The sequence below is a fragment of the Asterias rubens genome, chromosome 21 (assembly GCF_902459465.1).
Source record: "Asterias rubens chromosome 21, eAstRub1.3, whole genome shotgun sequence".
Lineage (NCBI taxonomy): Eukaryota > Metazoa > Echinodermata > Asteroidea > Forcipulatida > Asteriidae > Asterias > Asterias rubens.
In genome coordinates, this window is record NC_047082.1 from 4,646,782 (window position 1) to 4,663,369 (window position 16,588).

The 16,588-nt window shown below is 38.4% G+C and overlaps 2 protein-coding genes and 1 non-coding gene across 3 annotated transcripts in view; 1 reads left to right on the top strand and 2 right to left on the bottom strand.

The window, feature by feature from the left end:
• Positions 1-16,588, top strand: part of LOC117304325 (neurogenic locus notch homolog protein 2-like) — a 111,786-nt gene that overhangs the window by 28,125 nt on the left and 67,073 nt on the right. Inside the window, exons 15-17 of the mRNA XM_033788707.1 lie at positions 11,171-11,284; positions 12,564-12,674; positions 15,901-16,023. Of these exons, the coding sequence (XP_033644598.1) occupies positions 11,171-11,284; positions 12,564-12,674; positions 15,901-16,023 (348 nt within the window). The remainder of the gene's footprint in view (positions 1-11,170; positions 11,285-12,563; positions 12,675-15,900; positions 16,024-16,588) is intronic.
• On the bottom strand, positions 3,034-3,106 carry Trnai-aau. Its single transcript has one exon. It is a non-coding gene; the product is annotated as a tRNA-Ile (tRNA).
• On the bottom strand, positions 3,823-6,040 carry LOC117304327 (C-type lectin domain family 4 member M-like). The gene is made up of 2 exons (XM_033788709.1): positions 5,778-6,040; positions 3,823-4,290 (listed from the first exon to the last, which is right to left on the bottom strand). The coding sequence occupies exons 1-2, from the start codon at positions 5,935-5,937 to the stop codon at positions 4,106-4,108; spliced, it is 345 nt and encodes a 114-aa protein (XP_033644600.1). The 5' UTR covers positions 5,938-6,040; the 3' UTR covers positions 3,823-4,105.

Sequence of the window (16,588 nt, forward strand, 5' to 3'; positions counted from 1 at the left end):
CTGTAAAGGTGGAAATTCAACACGATTTACATAATAGACGATTGCCATTGACTTGAACAGCAAGTATACCAAATGCCCATGCCTTTGACGTTGCACTTTTTCTACAAACTGATAAAGATAATTAAACCATGATATTAAATTTGGTTTTACCTTACACAGATGAAGCATTATAAAGATACATACTTTATGATACTTTTTCCATTGCCGCATTTATACAAAATATATCGGTCTCGTTATTGTATAAAAATAAGGGTTTTTACCACTGATTAAATTAAACATCAATAGCTGACGAAGCTACTTATTTGCTATGCCAGGGATTGCCAGCTAATGGCTGGAACTTCAATACATCCAACTTCATCAAACTTCTTTCAATGTAATCTTCAAGTCTTGTGTGTATAGAACTATTTAGCCTTGAGCAAGGCTAAGAACTATTTGAATTGTGTTATTCAGATACTTAAAGGCAGTGGACACTATTGGTAATTACTCAAAATAATTGTCGTCATAAAACCTTTCTTTATTACGAGTAATGGGGAGAGGTTGATTGTATAAAACATTGTGAGAAACAGCTCCCTCCGAAGTGACGTAGTTTTCGAGAAAGAAGTAATTTTCCACGAATTTGATTTCGAGACCTCAAGTTTAGAACTTGAGGTCTCAAAATCAAGCATCAGAAAGCACACAACTTCGTGTGACAAGGGTGATTTTTTCATAATTACTATCTCGCAACTTCGTCTACCAATTCAGCTCAAATTTTCACAGGTTTGTTATTTTATGCATATGTTGAGATACACCAAGTGAGAAGACTGGTCTTCGACAATAACCAATAGTGTCCACTGTCTTTAAGTCTGTTTAAATTCATGTCTATAAAAAAAAAATCTTGACTCAACCTTCGGAAAAAAAGAACCAACAACACAATTGTATTTTAAGGCTTTTGTCTGTCATCCAATGCTGAGTCATTGGTTTTTGTTATTATCATGGTGATGGAACAACATTACAATAATGCTAAATAGTTTCATCATCAATGCGTTACTTCAACTGTGAAGGAGGAAATTTATAATGAACACCTACACAAATTATTTTGTTCATCCTATACAAGATAATCGCCATAAAATTAGCCGTTAACGAGAGGCACGTGTTGTTCCTTATGAACCCATCAATTTTGAACCTGAAATAACCTGTTATTCAGTGACAATATTAACAAAAAGGTAGACAAATGTGTGTAAATTACAAGTCAAGGATAATACTTTGCAATTTGAACTACGAATTTCTAGTAAATGACTGTAACAGTCGTGAAAGCTAAACATATTTTCAGAAAAACTCGAGCGTTAGAGATGGGGTGGAAATAATCAGACTGCAGGTCTTCGGACTACAATTTAAAAAATAAAAATTCTCACAGAATCATTTTCCACACCAACAATTTATTGTTAGAATGATTACAATTAAAACAAAAAATGTATTATGTACGATAAAATCAGGAATGTTGTAAAAATTAAGAAATCCTGCTTAAATTCCTATCAGTTTGGGCATCTGGGTGATCCAGTGCCTACCTTTTGGACAGCCCAGCCGCCTAAGGCAATACACTGCAATAACATGTGTTTCTAGGAAAAAAAACATTACAAAAACTACTCCTACTATTTCTGTGACGTCACTCTATTGATGGACATTATTTTTATGAATAATACACTTAACTGTAGATTCGTTACAAATTTACAGTTGAGTGTACAAACTGAAGTGACAGTTCAACTTGAAAATGACTGTCCCTCCTACAGTAACATGATGTGAAAAACTCAGCTGAAAACATGTTATATTTAAATTTCCGAAAACATTTTCCAGTGGTAGTCCCAGCAAATTTTTTATACCTTCTGCCCGGGTAGTAGTTTAAAAGCAGGACAGTTCTTTTCAGAACTGAGAAGTCTCACGAACGTCTGATAAATCTACTCTGCGGTAGTAGAATAAAGCAAGACAGTTTTCTAAGAACAAACTTTACCTGGCAAGTAGATACACATATTGTGTTACCGCAAACCAAACATATTGACACCTCAACATGCAATGCCTCAAATCCTATATTTTCCAGTTTTACATTTACTTTAGCAAAAACATAATTTCAAATAAACATTGTACTCAATAGTGTTGCAAGCACTGTATAAAATGCTTTACAAATTTGCAAACTTTGAGTTATAAATGTGACCAAATGTCGTTGTCAAAGTACACCGACTGGGGGAAATAGTTTAAAGTCAGAAATTAGACTCAGAAGTGTATATTCGTGATTACTAAGGACTTCAAATAGTTTGTGTATTTTCTTTTAACTTTTTATGGGTAAATTGTCTAAGTATAATAGCTTAATGATTTACAAAAAAAGTACCATGTCAGCTAGTGAGCAGTTAACCACTTAGAGGGGCTAGTTGCCTTCGGATTGGCGCTTTTGGGCTATAAAATGCTACTTCCATAAGGTTGGAAAGATATTTAAAGGCAGTGGACACTATTGGTAATTGTCAAAGACTAGCCTTCACAGTTGGTGTATCTCAACATATGCATAAAATAACAAACCTGTGAAAATTTGAGCTCAATCGGTCATCGAACTTGCGAGATAATAATGAAAGAAAATAAACACCCTTATACGAAGTTGTGTGCGTTTAGAAGGTTGATTTCGAGACCTCAAGTTTGGAACTTGAGGTCTCGAAATCAAATTCGTGGAAAATTACTTCTTTCTCCAAAACTATGGCACTTCAGAGAGAGCCGTTTCTCACAATGTTATATACCACCAACCTCTCCCCATTACTTGTCACCAAGAAAGGTTTTATGCTAATAATTAATTTGAGTTATTACCAATAGTGTCCACTGCATTTAACAGTAGTTCAATCTGATTCATATTTCCCTTGAAATTGTGTTTTTTTGTCTAATTTCATGTCAAAACTCAGTCTGCTATGTTGTAGAATGAACCAAGTTTTGACTCCATAAACCATCACTGGTTGTATTTTCAAAGGTCAATTTATGTTATCTCACTAATTATATGATTTTTGGGGTTGAACAAAGAATTGGCTAGAGTGGGATTCGAACCAACGACCTCCGGATTATTGTACCGGCGCTCTACCAACTGAGCTATCTAGCCCTATATTTTTGGCGGTGTATTTTGTCAATATCTTCATTCGGGGTGCCAGTCAGAAGCCATACAACCGTTAACTGCCGTGTAGCCAGGGATCACACCCAAATTACGATACAACCTGGGAAGCGGCAGCTAGGGGATCACCTTAACTATTTAGCCACTGTACCGCCCAGCCGCCTCTATGCGGTACGAAAAAACCTCCCTAGCTTGTGTTTGTAGAAAAAAAGGAACATCAAAAGAAAACTCGATAGTCATTTGTAGGTCTACGCATTTGTTAATATATCTAGTTGTTATAGATCGTTATTAATTCTCCCTTCACAGTTGACTTGTCGAAGCTAATGATGATGAAATAATTTAGCTCTTTTGAAAAAAAAAACGCTCATTAGTAAACAGGAAATTGTTCATCATTTATGATGATATTGTCGAAAATTGACGCCTTCGCATTTAATCAGTATGAGCATTGAGCCAGACAAAAACCTTGAAAAGCTATTGTGTCCATTTCATCCGTGCACAAAAATATTCGCCATAAAAATTACCGTAGCCATTTAACGAGAGGCACTTATTGTTCCCATGACAACTTGTACTTTTATACAAATATTACCGAAAGGGTAAAAAAATTGTACATACATATTAAGCCATGGCTATCTTTTAAAGTGCGAACTACGATTCCAGTAATTTACTGCAAGAATCTTGAGAAATTGGTTTTCAGCAAACTCGGGCGGTGCAGGGACTAAAGGGTTAAGGGGATGCGACTTTTTGTTTCAGATATCAATATTGATATCTCACTAATTATAAATACACGATTGGTGTTTTGTGCATAAACAACCCTAAAAATGGGATAAGGAACAGATTCCAAATGACAACATTTGAGAAAATTGGCAATGTGCCCTCTCATAAAAAGGTACTTGTCCAGAATATTGAGCAACCTTTCACAGGAGCTACAGTGCTCGTACTGGACGCTGACAGATTAACTTGCCCAGAATATTGAGCAACCTTTCACAGGAGCTACAGTGCTCGTACTGGACGCTGACAGATTAACTTGTGTGTTGTTCCACAACCCCAATTGTGCCAGCCTGCAATCCGGCCTACAGCGCAATCTTCATTGCCATTGTTACTATCTGGCTGACCATTCATCCATCTCTTGTCCTGCTTGTCAATAGTACCTTCACCATCTGAACACACCCAGGTACCTGAACAAAGTCAATCAGAAATAAAAAGTCTCACTACACCAAATGCTTGTTAGGAAAGAACACATTTGTTTTTGTTGAGGAATAGATTCTAGTTTCCACCGTCTAGTTGTCAATAAACACACCATGCAACCATTCAGTGAAAGTTTTATCAAATTCCATGATCATGTTTAAGTGAAAATAAACACAACTAAAATTTTCACATTTCTCAACTTTTCAAAAATTTTCTCAACTTTCTCAATTTTGTGTGTGTATTTAAAGCAGTTTGCCCAAGCCGGCTTTAATAAAATAAAAAAAAATCAGATTATACCATGTTCAGTTAGCAATTTATGACTTAAAGATGCAAAAATTTAAAAATTCATAAAAAATCATGCGATGACATCATGACGTCATTTCACAATTCACAAGAACTTGGCAACATCCAACAATCTACTAAGTTTAAACACAAAACTTCACCACACACATCTTCAAAAAGTAAATTTTAAAGAGTTTTCAAGCCGCAGCTAGAGGGCGCTGTGCGTTTTGTGACGTCATCAATATTTTTTTTGAACTGCCCACCCTTGCTAGACACTATCAATGAAACCAACTTCATAACTTTTGCCACTTTTGAATTAGAGGGCACTACCGGTTTTGACTGGAAGTAGAGGTCATGTGAGGTCACGCACACAAAATAAAATGAAGACCTAATTTATCCCTACCCAATACTATGGTCTGTTGTGGCTGATTTTATATAGATTTTCAAATATTTACAATAAATTACCTTTAAGATGATGTCACATGACAGGTGATAACGTCATCATGACGTCATTGTATAAGGATCATTATTGCACCAATACCTTTCATCTCTGAAAGTTTCATTGCAATTGCTCATTGGGAACATTGCAAATTAGTGCTTTTAAAATGTCATGACTGAAACAGTACATGTAAAAGAAAAACAAATTAATAATAATTAAAAAAAAAAAAAAAATGGCCGATCATGTTAGTTCGCGATGTGAATAGAAAACCGTGCAATTTTGGGTGATACTTGTGTGAATCATTATATTCTACTTTTAAAACGTCTTTCTAAGCATATATGCATTTCATGACAAACGGTTTCAAGTGCTTTTTTAAAGACCAACTCGTCCGATCCAAGACAACGTGTTCCTTTAAATCAAGTTAGTTGGATGGTAATGTGTCCTTCGAAAAGAAGATTAAGATTTCATTGAAAACGATTCTCATTTACGACATGCACAAGACGTCCAAGTTTTGAACACAGATTTACACCTACTGTGCACTATTGAACTCCCTGGCTGTATCTTGTTTTCCACCAACTCTGTCACAGGAACGTCAACTATGTGTATTTCCTGTTACTTTAGATTGTCCTTATTTTACCTGTAGCCCTGAACGTGTGTGGCTTTTTGGCATTGTGTTGTCAATTTGTCATAAAATAAAAAATTATTAGAAGGACTATATTATTATATTGAACATCGTTTCTAGAACTGTGTACAAACCTTCTTCTTGAATGTCGTTGCAATCAATCCAGAAACTGCTGCAACTGCACATGTTGAGGATGGTTTGTAACTCTTTTGTGGACTGAGGGACAACCATCGCCCCACCCAACTCAACACAAATCTGCTTGCCCTCTTTCAATGCAACGCCGGCACCAGGCATCTTGTAGCATTTGCCTTGCAACTGGCTCCAAGTAGGGGGGCATGGCGGTGTACCTCCGGTAGGTGTCCCTCCGGTAGGTGTCCCTCCGGTAGGTGTCCCTCCGGTAGGTGTCCCTCCGGTAGGTGTCCCTCCGGTAGGTGTCCCTCCGGTAGGTGTCCCTCCGGTAGGTGTCCCTCCGGTAGGTGTCCCTCCGGTAGGTGTCCCTCCGGTAGGTGTCCCTCCGGTAGGTGTCCCTCCGGTAGGTGTCCCTCCGGTAGGTGTCCCTCCGGTAGGTGTCCCTCCGGTAGGTGTCCCTCCGGTAGGTGTCCCTCCGGTAGGTGTCACTCCGGTAGGTGTCCCTCCGGTAGGTGTCCCTCCGGTAGGTGTTCCTCTGGTAGGTGTCCCACTGGTAGGTGTTCCTCTGGTAGGTGTCCCACCGGTGGGTGTCCCACCGGTGGGTGTCCCTTCGGTGGGTGTCCCTCCGGTAGGTGTCCCTCCGGTAGGTGTCCCTCCGGTAGGTGTCCCTCCGGTAGGTGTCCCTCCGGTAGGTGTCCCTCCGGTAGGTGTCACTCCGGTAGGTGTCCCTCCGGTAGGTGTCCCTCCGGTAGGTGTTCCTCTGGTAGGTGTCCCACTGGTAGGTGTTCCTCTGGTAGGTGTCCCACCGGTGGGTGTCCCACCGGTGGGTGTCCCTTCGGTGGGTGTCCCTCCGGTAGGTGTCCCTCCGGTAGGTGTCCCTCCGGTAGGTGTCCCTCCGGTAGGTGTCCCTCCGGTAGGTGTCCCTCCGGTAGGTGTCCCTCCGGTAGGTGTCACTCCGGTAGGTGTCCCTCCGGTAGGTGTCCCTCCGGTAGGTGTTCCTCTGGTAGGTGTCCCACTGGTAGGTGTTCCTCTGGTAGGTGTCCCACCGGTGGGTGTCCCACCGGTGGGTGTCCCTTCGGTGGGTGTCCCTCCGGTAGGTGTCCCTCCGGTAGGTGTCCCTCCGGTAGGTGTTCCTCTGGTAGGTGTTCCTCTGGTAGGTGTCCCTTCGGTGGGTGTCCCTTCGGTGGGTGTCCCACCGGTAGGTGTCCCTCCGGTAGGTGTCACTCCGGTAGGTGTCCCTCTGGTAGGTGTCCCTCCGGTAGGTGTCCCTCCGGTAGGTGTTCCTCCGGTAGGTGTCCCACTGGTAGGTGTTCCTCTGGTAGGTGTCCCACCGGTGGGTGTCCCTTCGGTGGGTGTCCCACCGGTAGGTGTCCCTCCGGTAGGTGTCCCTCCGGTAGGTGTCCCTCCGGTAGGTGTCCCTCCGGTAGGTGTCCCTCCGGTAGGTGTCCCTCCGGTAGGTGTCCCTCCGGTAGGTGTCCCTCCGGTAGGTGTCCCTCCGGTAGGTGTCCCTCCGGTAGGTGTCCCTCCGGTAGGTGTCCCTCCGGTAGGTGTCCCTCCGGCAGGTGTCCCTCCGGTGCTGGGGGCCTTCTTCCAACACCGCCCATTTACAGCCGCGTAGTTCGCCATTATAAATATACCGACAACACCCAGCAGTTTGGTCGCCAACATTTTGCAGACCATCTCAAATTGACTTTACTGCCAGCCAAGCGAGGTACCCAAAACTAAACAATTACGTACGGTTTTTGCCTTTTCGTTAATACTGTCTTTGAGTACAAACAGATAATTTCACTTTCAGAGGTGATAAGTTCCAAGGGAACAAATACATGTAAGTAATTTTTTATGGCGATTATTTTTCAAAAGGTTAAAATTAACACAGTAGTTTCTGAAGGCTTTTAATTTAAAACGTGACATCAAATGCTCATACTGATTAATCGCCAAGGCATTAGTTTTTGTACGGTATCATCATGATGAAACAAAATTACATGTTTATCGGTTACAAATGAACTTGGTGAGAGCTTAACACTGCAGCCATCATCAATGTGTAAAATGTTAACAAGTCAACTGTGACGGGGAAATTAAAGGAACATGTTGCCTTGGATCGGATGAGTTGGTCTTTGAAAAGTGTTTGTAACCGTTTGTTATAAAATGCATATGGTTAGAAAGATGATTTAAAAGTAGAATACAAAGCTCCACACAAATTTGCCTCAAAATTGCGTGGTTTTCCTTTTACTTTGCGAACTAACACGGTCGGCCATTTATGGGAGTCAAAAATTTGACTCCCATAAATGGCCAACCGTGTTAGTCGACGAGGTAAAAGTAAAACGACTCATTTTGGAGTGATACTTGTGTGGATCATTATATTCTACTTTTAAAATATATTTCTAATCAAATGCATTTTATAACAACCGGTTACAAAAGACCAACTCGACCGATCCAAGGCAACGTGTTCCTTTAAACATGGTATACATAACAGACGACTGCCATTAACTTCAGCAAAACATGTATACCAATGCCTGTATTTTATTTTGATGATACGCTTTTTCTACTAACACAATTAAACCATGATATTAATTTTGGTTTTACCTTCTACCGATTCCTGTGCCGCGTTTATCCAAAATACATCGGTCTTGTTATTGTATAAAAATAAGGGTTTTTACCATTAAACATCAATATCTGTCAGTAAAATTTATTACACAAGCGCAAGTGGATGTACGGAAGAATATAGCGCTTCTGTGTCCCATATGGGACGCTTCAAGCAAACTTGGCGCGCAGTTAGAACACACAGGACGCAGGGTGTGATACGGGCTGTGCAGTATAGTTTTAAATCACACTCTTGTTGCTAAGGATCGACTAATCAGAATCAAGGATTCAAGCCTACTTGAAGATAAAGCTACTTATTTGCCATGCCAGCTAATGGTTGACACTTCAACTTCATCCAACTTCTTTCAATGGAATCTTCAAGTCTCATGTGTATAAAATTATTCGAAATGTGTTCTTCAGATACTTAAAGGCAGTGGACACTATTGGTAGTTATCAAACAATAGTGTCAACTGCCTTTAAGTCTATTTAAATTCATGTCTATAAAAACTGTATCACAACTCAGGGAAATAACCCAACCTCGGGAAAAAAAGAACCAACAACACAATGGACCCTTCCCATGAAATATGCTAATCACATTCATGCATGCGTACAGACCCTGTTGGTTGGCAAACGCCATAGAGTTGTGCACTAAGCAGACGCGCAATCGCGTCTGCATAACGCACCCATTAGCCGTGTACAAAACAGCGCGATGTTCCCTCATTTTGCCAACCAAAACGTTTTCATGGGAAGGGTCTATTGTTTTTGAAGGCTTTTAATCTGGCATCAAATGCTGAGTCATTGGTTTTTGTAATTATAATGATGATGAAAGAACATTACATTAATGCTTAATAGTTTTGTCACCGGTATGAATAATACCCCCCTCTAAAAATAGATTGTAGACTTACGTCATTGGTTATAAATATTCATTTATGCAAATCACCCTAAAATCAAATCAGCTTTCACACCGTTGGCGGCGCACTATACTTCGCCGTCATTCATATTCTTGTAGAAGACGCGTAAACAGCTTTCCTTTCCTTCGTCTTCTACTTACAGGTAAAGATTTTCTATTTTAATATATTTTGCTTCTAACTTTATTTCGTTTATTTATACAACATGTGACGAGAGCAAATGTATAGTAGAGTTACCTCGTACATATTACTGTGATTTATCATTAGTTTGTAGATAATTATTGTCTGCGAGATGTTTTCCTGTATATTGAGATATGCAGGAAAAAGCAACCAAATTCAGTTTAATCTCGTTGTAAATAATGTTTAAGTAAATATACAACACAGGCGTGATTATTTTAATGTCTGTCCATTTTGTTTGTTTGGTCTTCAGACTACAACTTGTATTTTTGTCCCAGAATCATTTTCCACACCAACAGGTTAGTGGTGCAGAGATTACAATTAAAACAATAAAAAGTATTATGTAAATAAAATCAGGAAACTTGAAAGTCTTGAAAAATGAAGAAAATCCTGCTAAAAATCCCATTGCTTTGTGAAAGTGTTGTGGTGGAGTGGTTAAGAGCATCGAATTAAAGTTCTGATGCTAAGTCCCGGTCGTGACACTTGTGTCCTTGAGCAAGATACTTTACTATAATTGCTTCTCTTCACCCAGGGGTATAAATGGGTAGCTGCGAGGGTAGAGGTTGATATTGTGAATGAAAAGCTTTTGGAGCGCCACGGCAGCTCAGGGCTGATACTCCCTAATGGGAGCTGAGAAAGATTAAAGGGATGTTATTGGCCCAATGACCAGGGGACTAATGTAAAGCGCATTGATACGGTTTATTGTGAAATGCGCTATATAAGAATTTGTTATTATTATTGTTATTATTATTATTGAAACTCTGGTGGTTCTGATCAGCAGAGAGTGGGTTTGAATCCCAGCTGTGATAATTGTGTCTTTAAGCAAGACACTTAGCCATTGCTTCATCCTCTGGATGGGACGTAAAACCTGGTTGGTTTCTTGTGATGTGTAAACACACATAAAAGATCCCAGTATACTCTTTGAAAAACAAAGTGGTTTGCCTCGGTGTTTTCCTGGCTGGATTGGCAGCATATTGCACCGTGGCAGCACCTTGTAAAATTACGTGGTGCTAAAGGATTAGGTCTCTTAATGCAAACATTCTCCCACTCACCTTGCAGTAAATACTTGGCACTTTGTATCCTTTGGAAAAAGGCGTGTTATAAATACAGTTATTTCATATTATAGATCTGGTTGGTCCATTGGCTACCTTTTCGCCACTGGACAGCCGACGCGTAAGTTTGAATTGAAGTGCATTGAATGAATGGGAAACAAAGTCCTGTAATATAGTGCCAGGATTCGCCTAGATGCAGGTATTCATGGTGCTTGCTAAAAAAATTTGCACCCTCGTCAGCTGAGCTCCAAGGGCACTGCTTGTGGTATATTATAAAATAGTTATAGTTATTAAGCTCTGTGGTCAAATTCACATGTCCATATCTAAATAGTGTCACAGGCAATGATTAGTTGTGGATGTTGAACAGATGTGTTTTGTGTGCTGATTTTGAATGTATCAGTTGTGACAGCTCCCTGAACGTAACGTGGAAGACCATTCCATATCTTTACTGCTGCGATTATACATTAAATTTAAAGATGTTAAATTTACATCAGGGATAAAAAATATTCATTTGGTTTTTACCCTTATACACCGATGTGTGTTAGCACTTTATACTCAATACTTACCCGAGCTCTGTGAAAAAAACCACAGGCATATTACTCGGGTGGCATTCAAACCCACGACCTGCTCTAGAATTTCAAAGTGAATATTATATGTTAAATGTTTCCATTTTTCTTTCAGATGATCCATGTTTGCCGAGCCCATGTCAGAATAATGCAACGTGTATTCTGGATGGCCTGAGTAATTATGTGTGTAATTGTGAGACTGGCTGGACAAGCACAAATTGTGAAATAGGTGAGGAATTCAATCTCTATCTTTGAGTTACCGTTTTATTTTGAAATCTCTGAAGAGATTCCGTAAAAGAGTCTGGCCAAGCTTGTGCTCAAGGAAAGCGGTTACGGCTTCCCCTTTTTATATAGCATTTTCTATCAACCATCATCGGGTCGAGTTCCATATTTTTACTTCAAAAAATGTCACAGTATAATTGCTGCATAATTATTGATGTGGCTGAAACGGCCTATGATGATGGGAAAATAGAACAAAAAGTACGAACAAAAAACACGTTCTGCAACACGAACGAGCACTTGATAACAATAATTAATGAATGAATTCATGTATGACTAATGTCAGTGTGGCAGTCACGGCAGTTCTAATTTCCCTACATGGCTGCCGCTTCAGGCACCCAACAAAAGCAACTGTAGCGCTACCAGGGAGTCCTAATAGAAGAATGCATATTTAAATATATTTACATGTATCTTACTTTAGACCCTTTAAAGGCAGTGGACACTATTGGTAATTACTCAAAATAATTGTTAGTATAAAACCTTACTTGGTAACGAGTAATGGGGAGAGATTGATGGTATAAAACATTGTGAGAAACGGCTCCCTCTGAAGTGACATAGTTTTCGAGAAAGGAGTAATTTTCCATTAATTTGATTCCGAGACCTCAAGTTTAGAATTTGAGGTCTCGAAATCAACCATCTAAACGCACACAAGTATGTGTAACAAGGGTGTTTTTTTCTTTCATTAATATCTCGCAACTTCGACGACCGATTGAGCTCAAATTTTCGCAGGTTTGTTATTTTATGCATATGTTGAGATACACCAACTGTGAAGACTTGTCTTTGACAATTACCAATAGTGTCCAATGTCTTTAATTAGAAAATGGACAGCATTTATGCATCTTTTTGTTGAAAAAAATTGGCTGATAAGAATTTTGCAAAAGTCAATGTTCTATACTAGAGTTGTTGTGTAATTCATTTTAATTTGGTTTATTGTACATTATAATACTCACATGATGTTAAACAGTTGTTGAAGTTGGGCCACAAATCATAAATAATAATTTAAAAAAAATATATAAAAAAAAATCGTAATAGATTATCAAAAAAAAAAAAAAAACAGCATGCATGGTGTACGTGCCATGCCCAACTTAAAAAACGCTTAAGAGAACTTGATTACTTGGTCATTTCCTCATTTTAAAAATGAAACTACAAAAATGTACGTCTGAATGATGTTTCCAACGTTTATATGAACTTCTTTTCCACTCCTTGTTTTTCATTCTATTTCTTCACAGAGGATGCTTGTCTGAGTGATCCATGTCAGAATGCTGCTACATGTACAAACACAAACCCTGGGTACGAGTGCGTTTGCCCTGAAGGATGGCTGAGTACCAACTGTGAAATTGGTAACCAACTTTGTTTTTATACAGAGTGTCTTGCATGTCCTTGGATTTAAACCATTTCTCACATCTAAAAACTTTAATGTAAATCTTTGCATGAACTCCTAACTTGTTTGTTAATGTTTTGCATGCATTTTGCACAGATTTAGACAAATTCTTTGAAATTATGCACATTTGCTTAATGTACTTTGATAAGTGCATGTATATATACCATTCATTATCAATTGTAAATTTTAATATGTGACAAAAAAGGTGAGGATAGCACTTTAAAAACTAGGTATTTTTATTCAAAAACACAAATTTGAACACCCTTTTTTCAAAATCTTGCTGAAACCCAATTTTAGACATCATGCAAGAATTCTGACTGGCACCCCTGAACAAAGATATTGGCAAAAAAGGGAGATGCCACTATAGGGCTAGATAGCTCAGTTTGTTGAGCACATTAATCTGGAAATCGTTGGTTCTGTAGTCAGTTTTTATTTTTCAAACCCACAATCATTCAAAATTTACCCAGTCAGTTTACCTTATGGTTTATTATGTATAACTTAAGAAGTTGTTTATGTTTTAAAGAAACACGCCAAGTTAATTTATCAATGGTATCTACTGGATGTTTGCGTGTTTGCTTTCCATAAATCCAGGATGAGCATTTGAATGCTGCCAATTAATTTCAATTTTTTTGTTAATTTTCCTCAAGTTTTCCTTAAATAAGTCCGTCTTCACTCCATTTCTCTTGCATGTCCTAAGCCCTTTTCACACAACAGCAAATCAGCAGCGGTCCCTTGCTTTATTTTAGCATGGTTGTGAAACTGAACAAGTTGCACTTCATATCAACGGACAACATAGTTTTTACAATCCAAGGTTCCTAGTGAAATCTTGTCATCATTTCTAAATTTTGGTCGGAGGTCCCTCCCCGACCAAAATAATCTTCTGCTAGCGGCATATTTGACTTGTTGTCCTTTCACATGAGACCAAAACATTTGTAAAATATTGCAACCATGCCCAAATTTTAACAAGGGACCCTAGCTAAAATGCTCCCGTGTGAAAAGGGCTCTGCATAATCATGTTAGAAATCTGTTTTGTTTGATTCACTTAGTGTTTTACAATTGTATTGGTTTTTGAATATCAGCTATTTCACCATTCACCACTGCACTTTGTTTTTCACATTACACTTGTTATTCCATCACAGCCTTTCGCCCCATGTCTGTCCACCCCTTGTAAGAACAATGGAACATGCCGTGAGAATGGATTGTCTTATTCGTGTGATTGTTTTCATGGAGGGTATGCAGAAACTCCACCGTTCCTGATATTTTTTTTTAAAGATTTAAGCAACACGTTATACTGTTTAAAAAAAAATTGTTGCCCTTTGGTGGACTGAATACAATTAATATGTTGATTTGCGGTAACACCATGTGTGTACTACTTGCCAGGTAGAGTTTTTCTTTAGAGAACTGTCTTTCTATGTTCTATTGCTATTCTTTTGCCTGACTTTTTTGTTTTGTTTTACAGTCTTGTGGCGATGACTAGAGCAAGCTAGTCGAAAAACTTTGAGACCAATTAAGAACTCACTCTGCAGTACTGAAGTTAATATTAATCCAATAAAAGCTATGTAGATAAGGCTGATTTTCAACCTTCCACCCAGGTAGTAGTTAAAAAGTTGGACAGCTCTTTTCAGAACTGAGTTCCGAAAATCTACTTTGTGGTAGTAGAATACAAAGCAAGACAGTTCTCTAAAGAACAAAATCTACCTGGCACACACATGGTGTTCCCACAAATCAACGTGCAATGCCTCAAATGCCATTTGTGTTCAAATACTGACTAATTTTGTAACAGTATCTTTGAAAAAGAAAATACAAATTTCCATCAATATTGAAAAGGTGTTTTCATGTATAATTGTGGTTATCTCACTGATTTGAGTCTCACCTGCACAGTTTTACAAACTTGTCACTTTGAAGTCTTTTCTGACTTTGTTTTCTCTCTCAGTTTCTATTTCTTGAAGACTTGTCATAACATCCTATCCAACATTTTGTTCCCATTTTGCAAAAAGTTAATTTCTTGAGTATTTGTACGTAGTACTCTTTCATTATAATCTTTTGTAGTATTTCCTGAGTAAATAATAGTAAATGTTAAAAAATTTCGCACTAAAGAACAAAGTAATGCCTCAAATGATGCATATTTACCAGGTCAAAGGACTCCAACATAGAGTGGATCGAGCAGCCTTTATCATGTAAAAAAAACCAAAAAAAACCCCATGAATTTCGATATTCAGTTATTTCTTTTGACCCACCCACAATTTCGAAAAAATATCGAATTTTTTTAACATTGACTATTATGAATGGCCCCTAAGATACAAAAATATTGAATGATAATTATTTGGGGTTTTGTGTGTATAACCACACTTCTAGTTGTGTGATTTCATTCTACAAAGAAGTTTAAATCAAAATGCACTATTATAAATTATTATTACAAGACTTTACTGCTTCAACACAATAAGATTAGAGTCGCCAAAACTTCATCATAAAAAAAAGTTTTTTATACAAGTTTGTCCCAAAGAAGGCTAAAAGCTTATATCAAAAGTATGTTACACCTTTGTAATTTTCTCAGAAACCAGAGTACCTGTGCAAGTCTAGCATGAATCTTACCTCCATGAATCCTTTGGATCCTTGTATATGAGTTACACATGAAGAAGATCAATGCAATGGAAATGGGCATCATTAGTTGAATACAGGAAGGACTTGTGAACAGTCTAATATTTTATAATACCTATTGGTCAGTGTAATTTGTATTGGTCAACTTTTTGACCCGATTTTGGGAACTTGCATGTTGGACCTAATTTTCCCGCCCTATTTAAACCTCCTTATTCCGAGATTTCACTGCCTCAACAAAATGAGATTAAAGTCATCCAAAAATTGATCAGAAAATTTAAACCTTTGAGAAAGACTCTGCTAGGGTCGAAACGTCAGGCCATTCACAATTTTGTCAGAAAATGTAAAAGTTACAAGACAACATTAAAAAAGAGTTTTTTGCGCAAGCGCATCCCAAGCATCCCAACTCATTAGAGATAGTCGTTACATACTCGCAAACCTTTCAATATCGTATTTCCACCATGCAAAGTTTCAAATCCTACTTCAAAGCATATTATTATCAAAAGTATAAACTATTTTTAGTCCCTGTACAATTTGTACTGAATGATGTTGATTTTAATATCTATAAATGAAATCTTTGAATTCCACAGCCGATCCATGCTTCAGTAATCCATGTAACAATGGAGGTACTTGTAACGTCATGTTAGGAGATACTGACGCTAACTACACGTGTACATGTCTTCCTGGGTTCCTGGGTTTCAACTGTGCTCAAGGTAGGATAATTTGTGTGTATAATAGATGTTTTATTTTGCATCGGGGATAAAGAATATTAATTTTTTGTTTTTTTTACCCATAACCCGTTGTGGGTTAGCAGCACTTGCCGATTTGCGAAAAATATCACAGGCATGTGTGTATAGTTCATTGAAACATTGACATTCAGTAATAAGTTACTATAAAAACTAAGTAGAAAACTTGCGGTTACAACCATGTAATATCTCTTTTGAGGGAGTGTTTGTTCTGAAAAGAGTCAGTATTTTCTTGACTTTTTGAACAGCATACTCTATTTGTCGTCCCTCAAAAGAGATATTATACATGGACACACTGTTAATCTCAGTACTTTCCCGAGTCCTGTGAAAAAATATCACAGGCATGTTACTCGAGTGGGATTCCAACCAACGACCCTTGCAATTCTAGAGCAGTGTCTTACCAACTAGACTACCGAGGTTGCCCGGCAGTTCGAATCCTATGTTTTGGCAGCGGGTACCGCAGCGATATAAGAGATGTTAAATTTGCATCGGGGATAAAGAATATTAATTTTGGTTTTTACCCATACACCGA

Bases quoted from the DNA above. Each gene is read 5' to 3' on its own strand.
- LOC117304327 (XM_033788709.1), bottom strand. From the start codon at position 5,937: ATGCCTGGTGCCGGCGTTGCATTGAAAGAGGGCAAGCAGATTTGTGTT. The intron at 4,291-5,777 runs GTTTGTACACAG...GACTTTGTTCAG, and splicing joins CAACGACATTCAAGAAGAAG to GTACCTGGGTGTGTTCAGAT.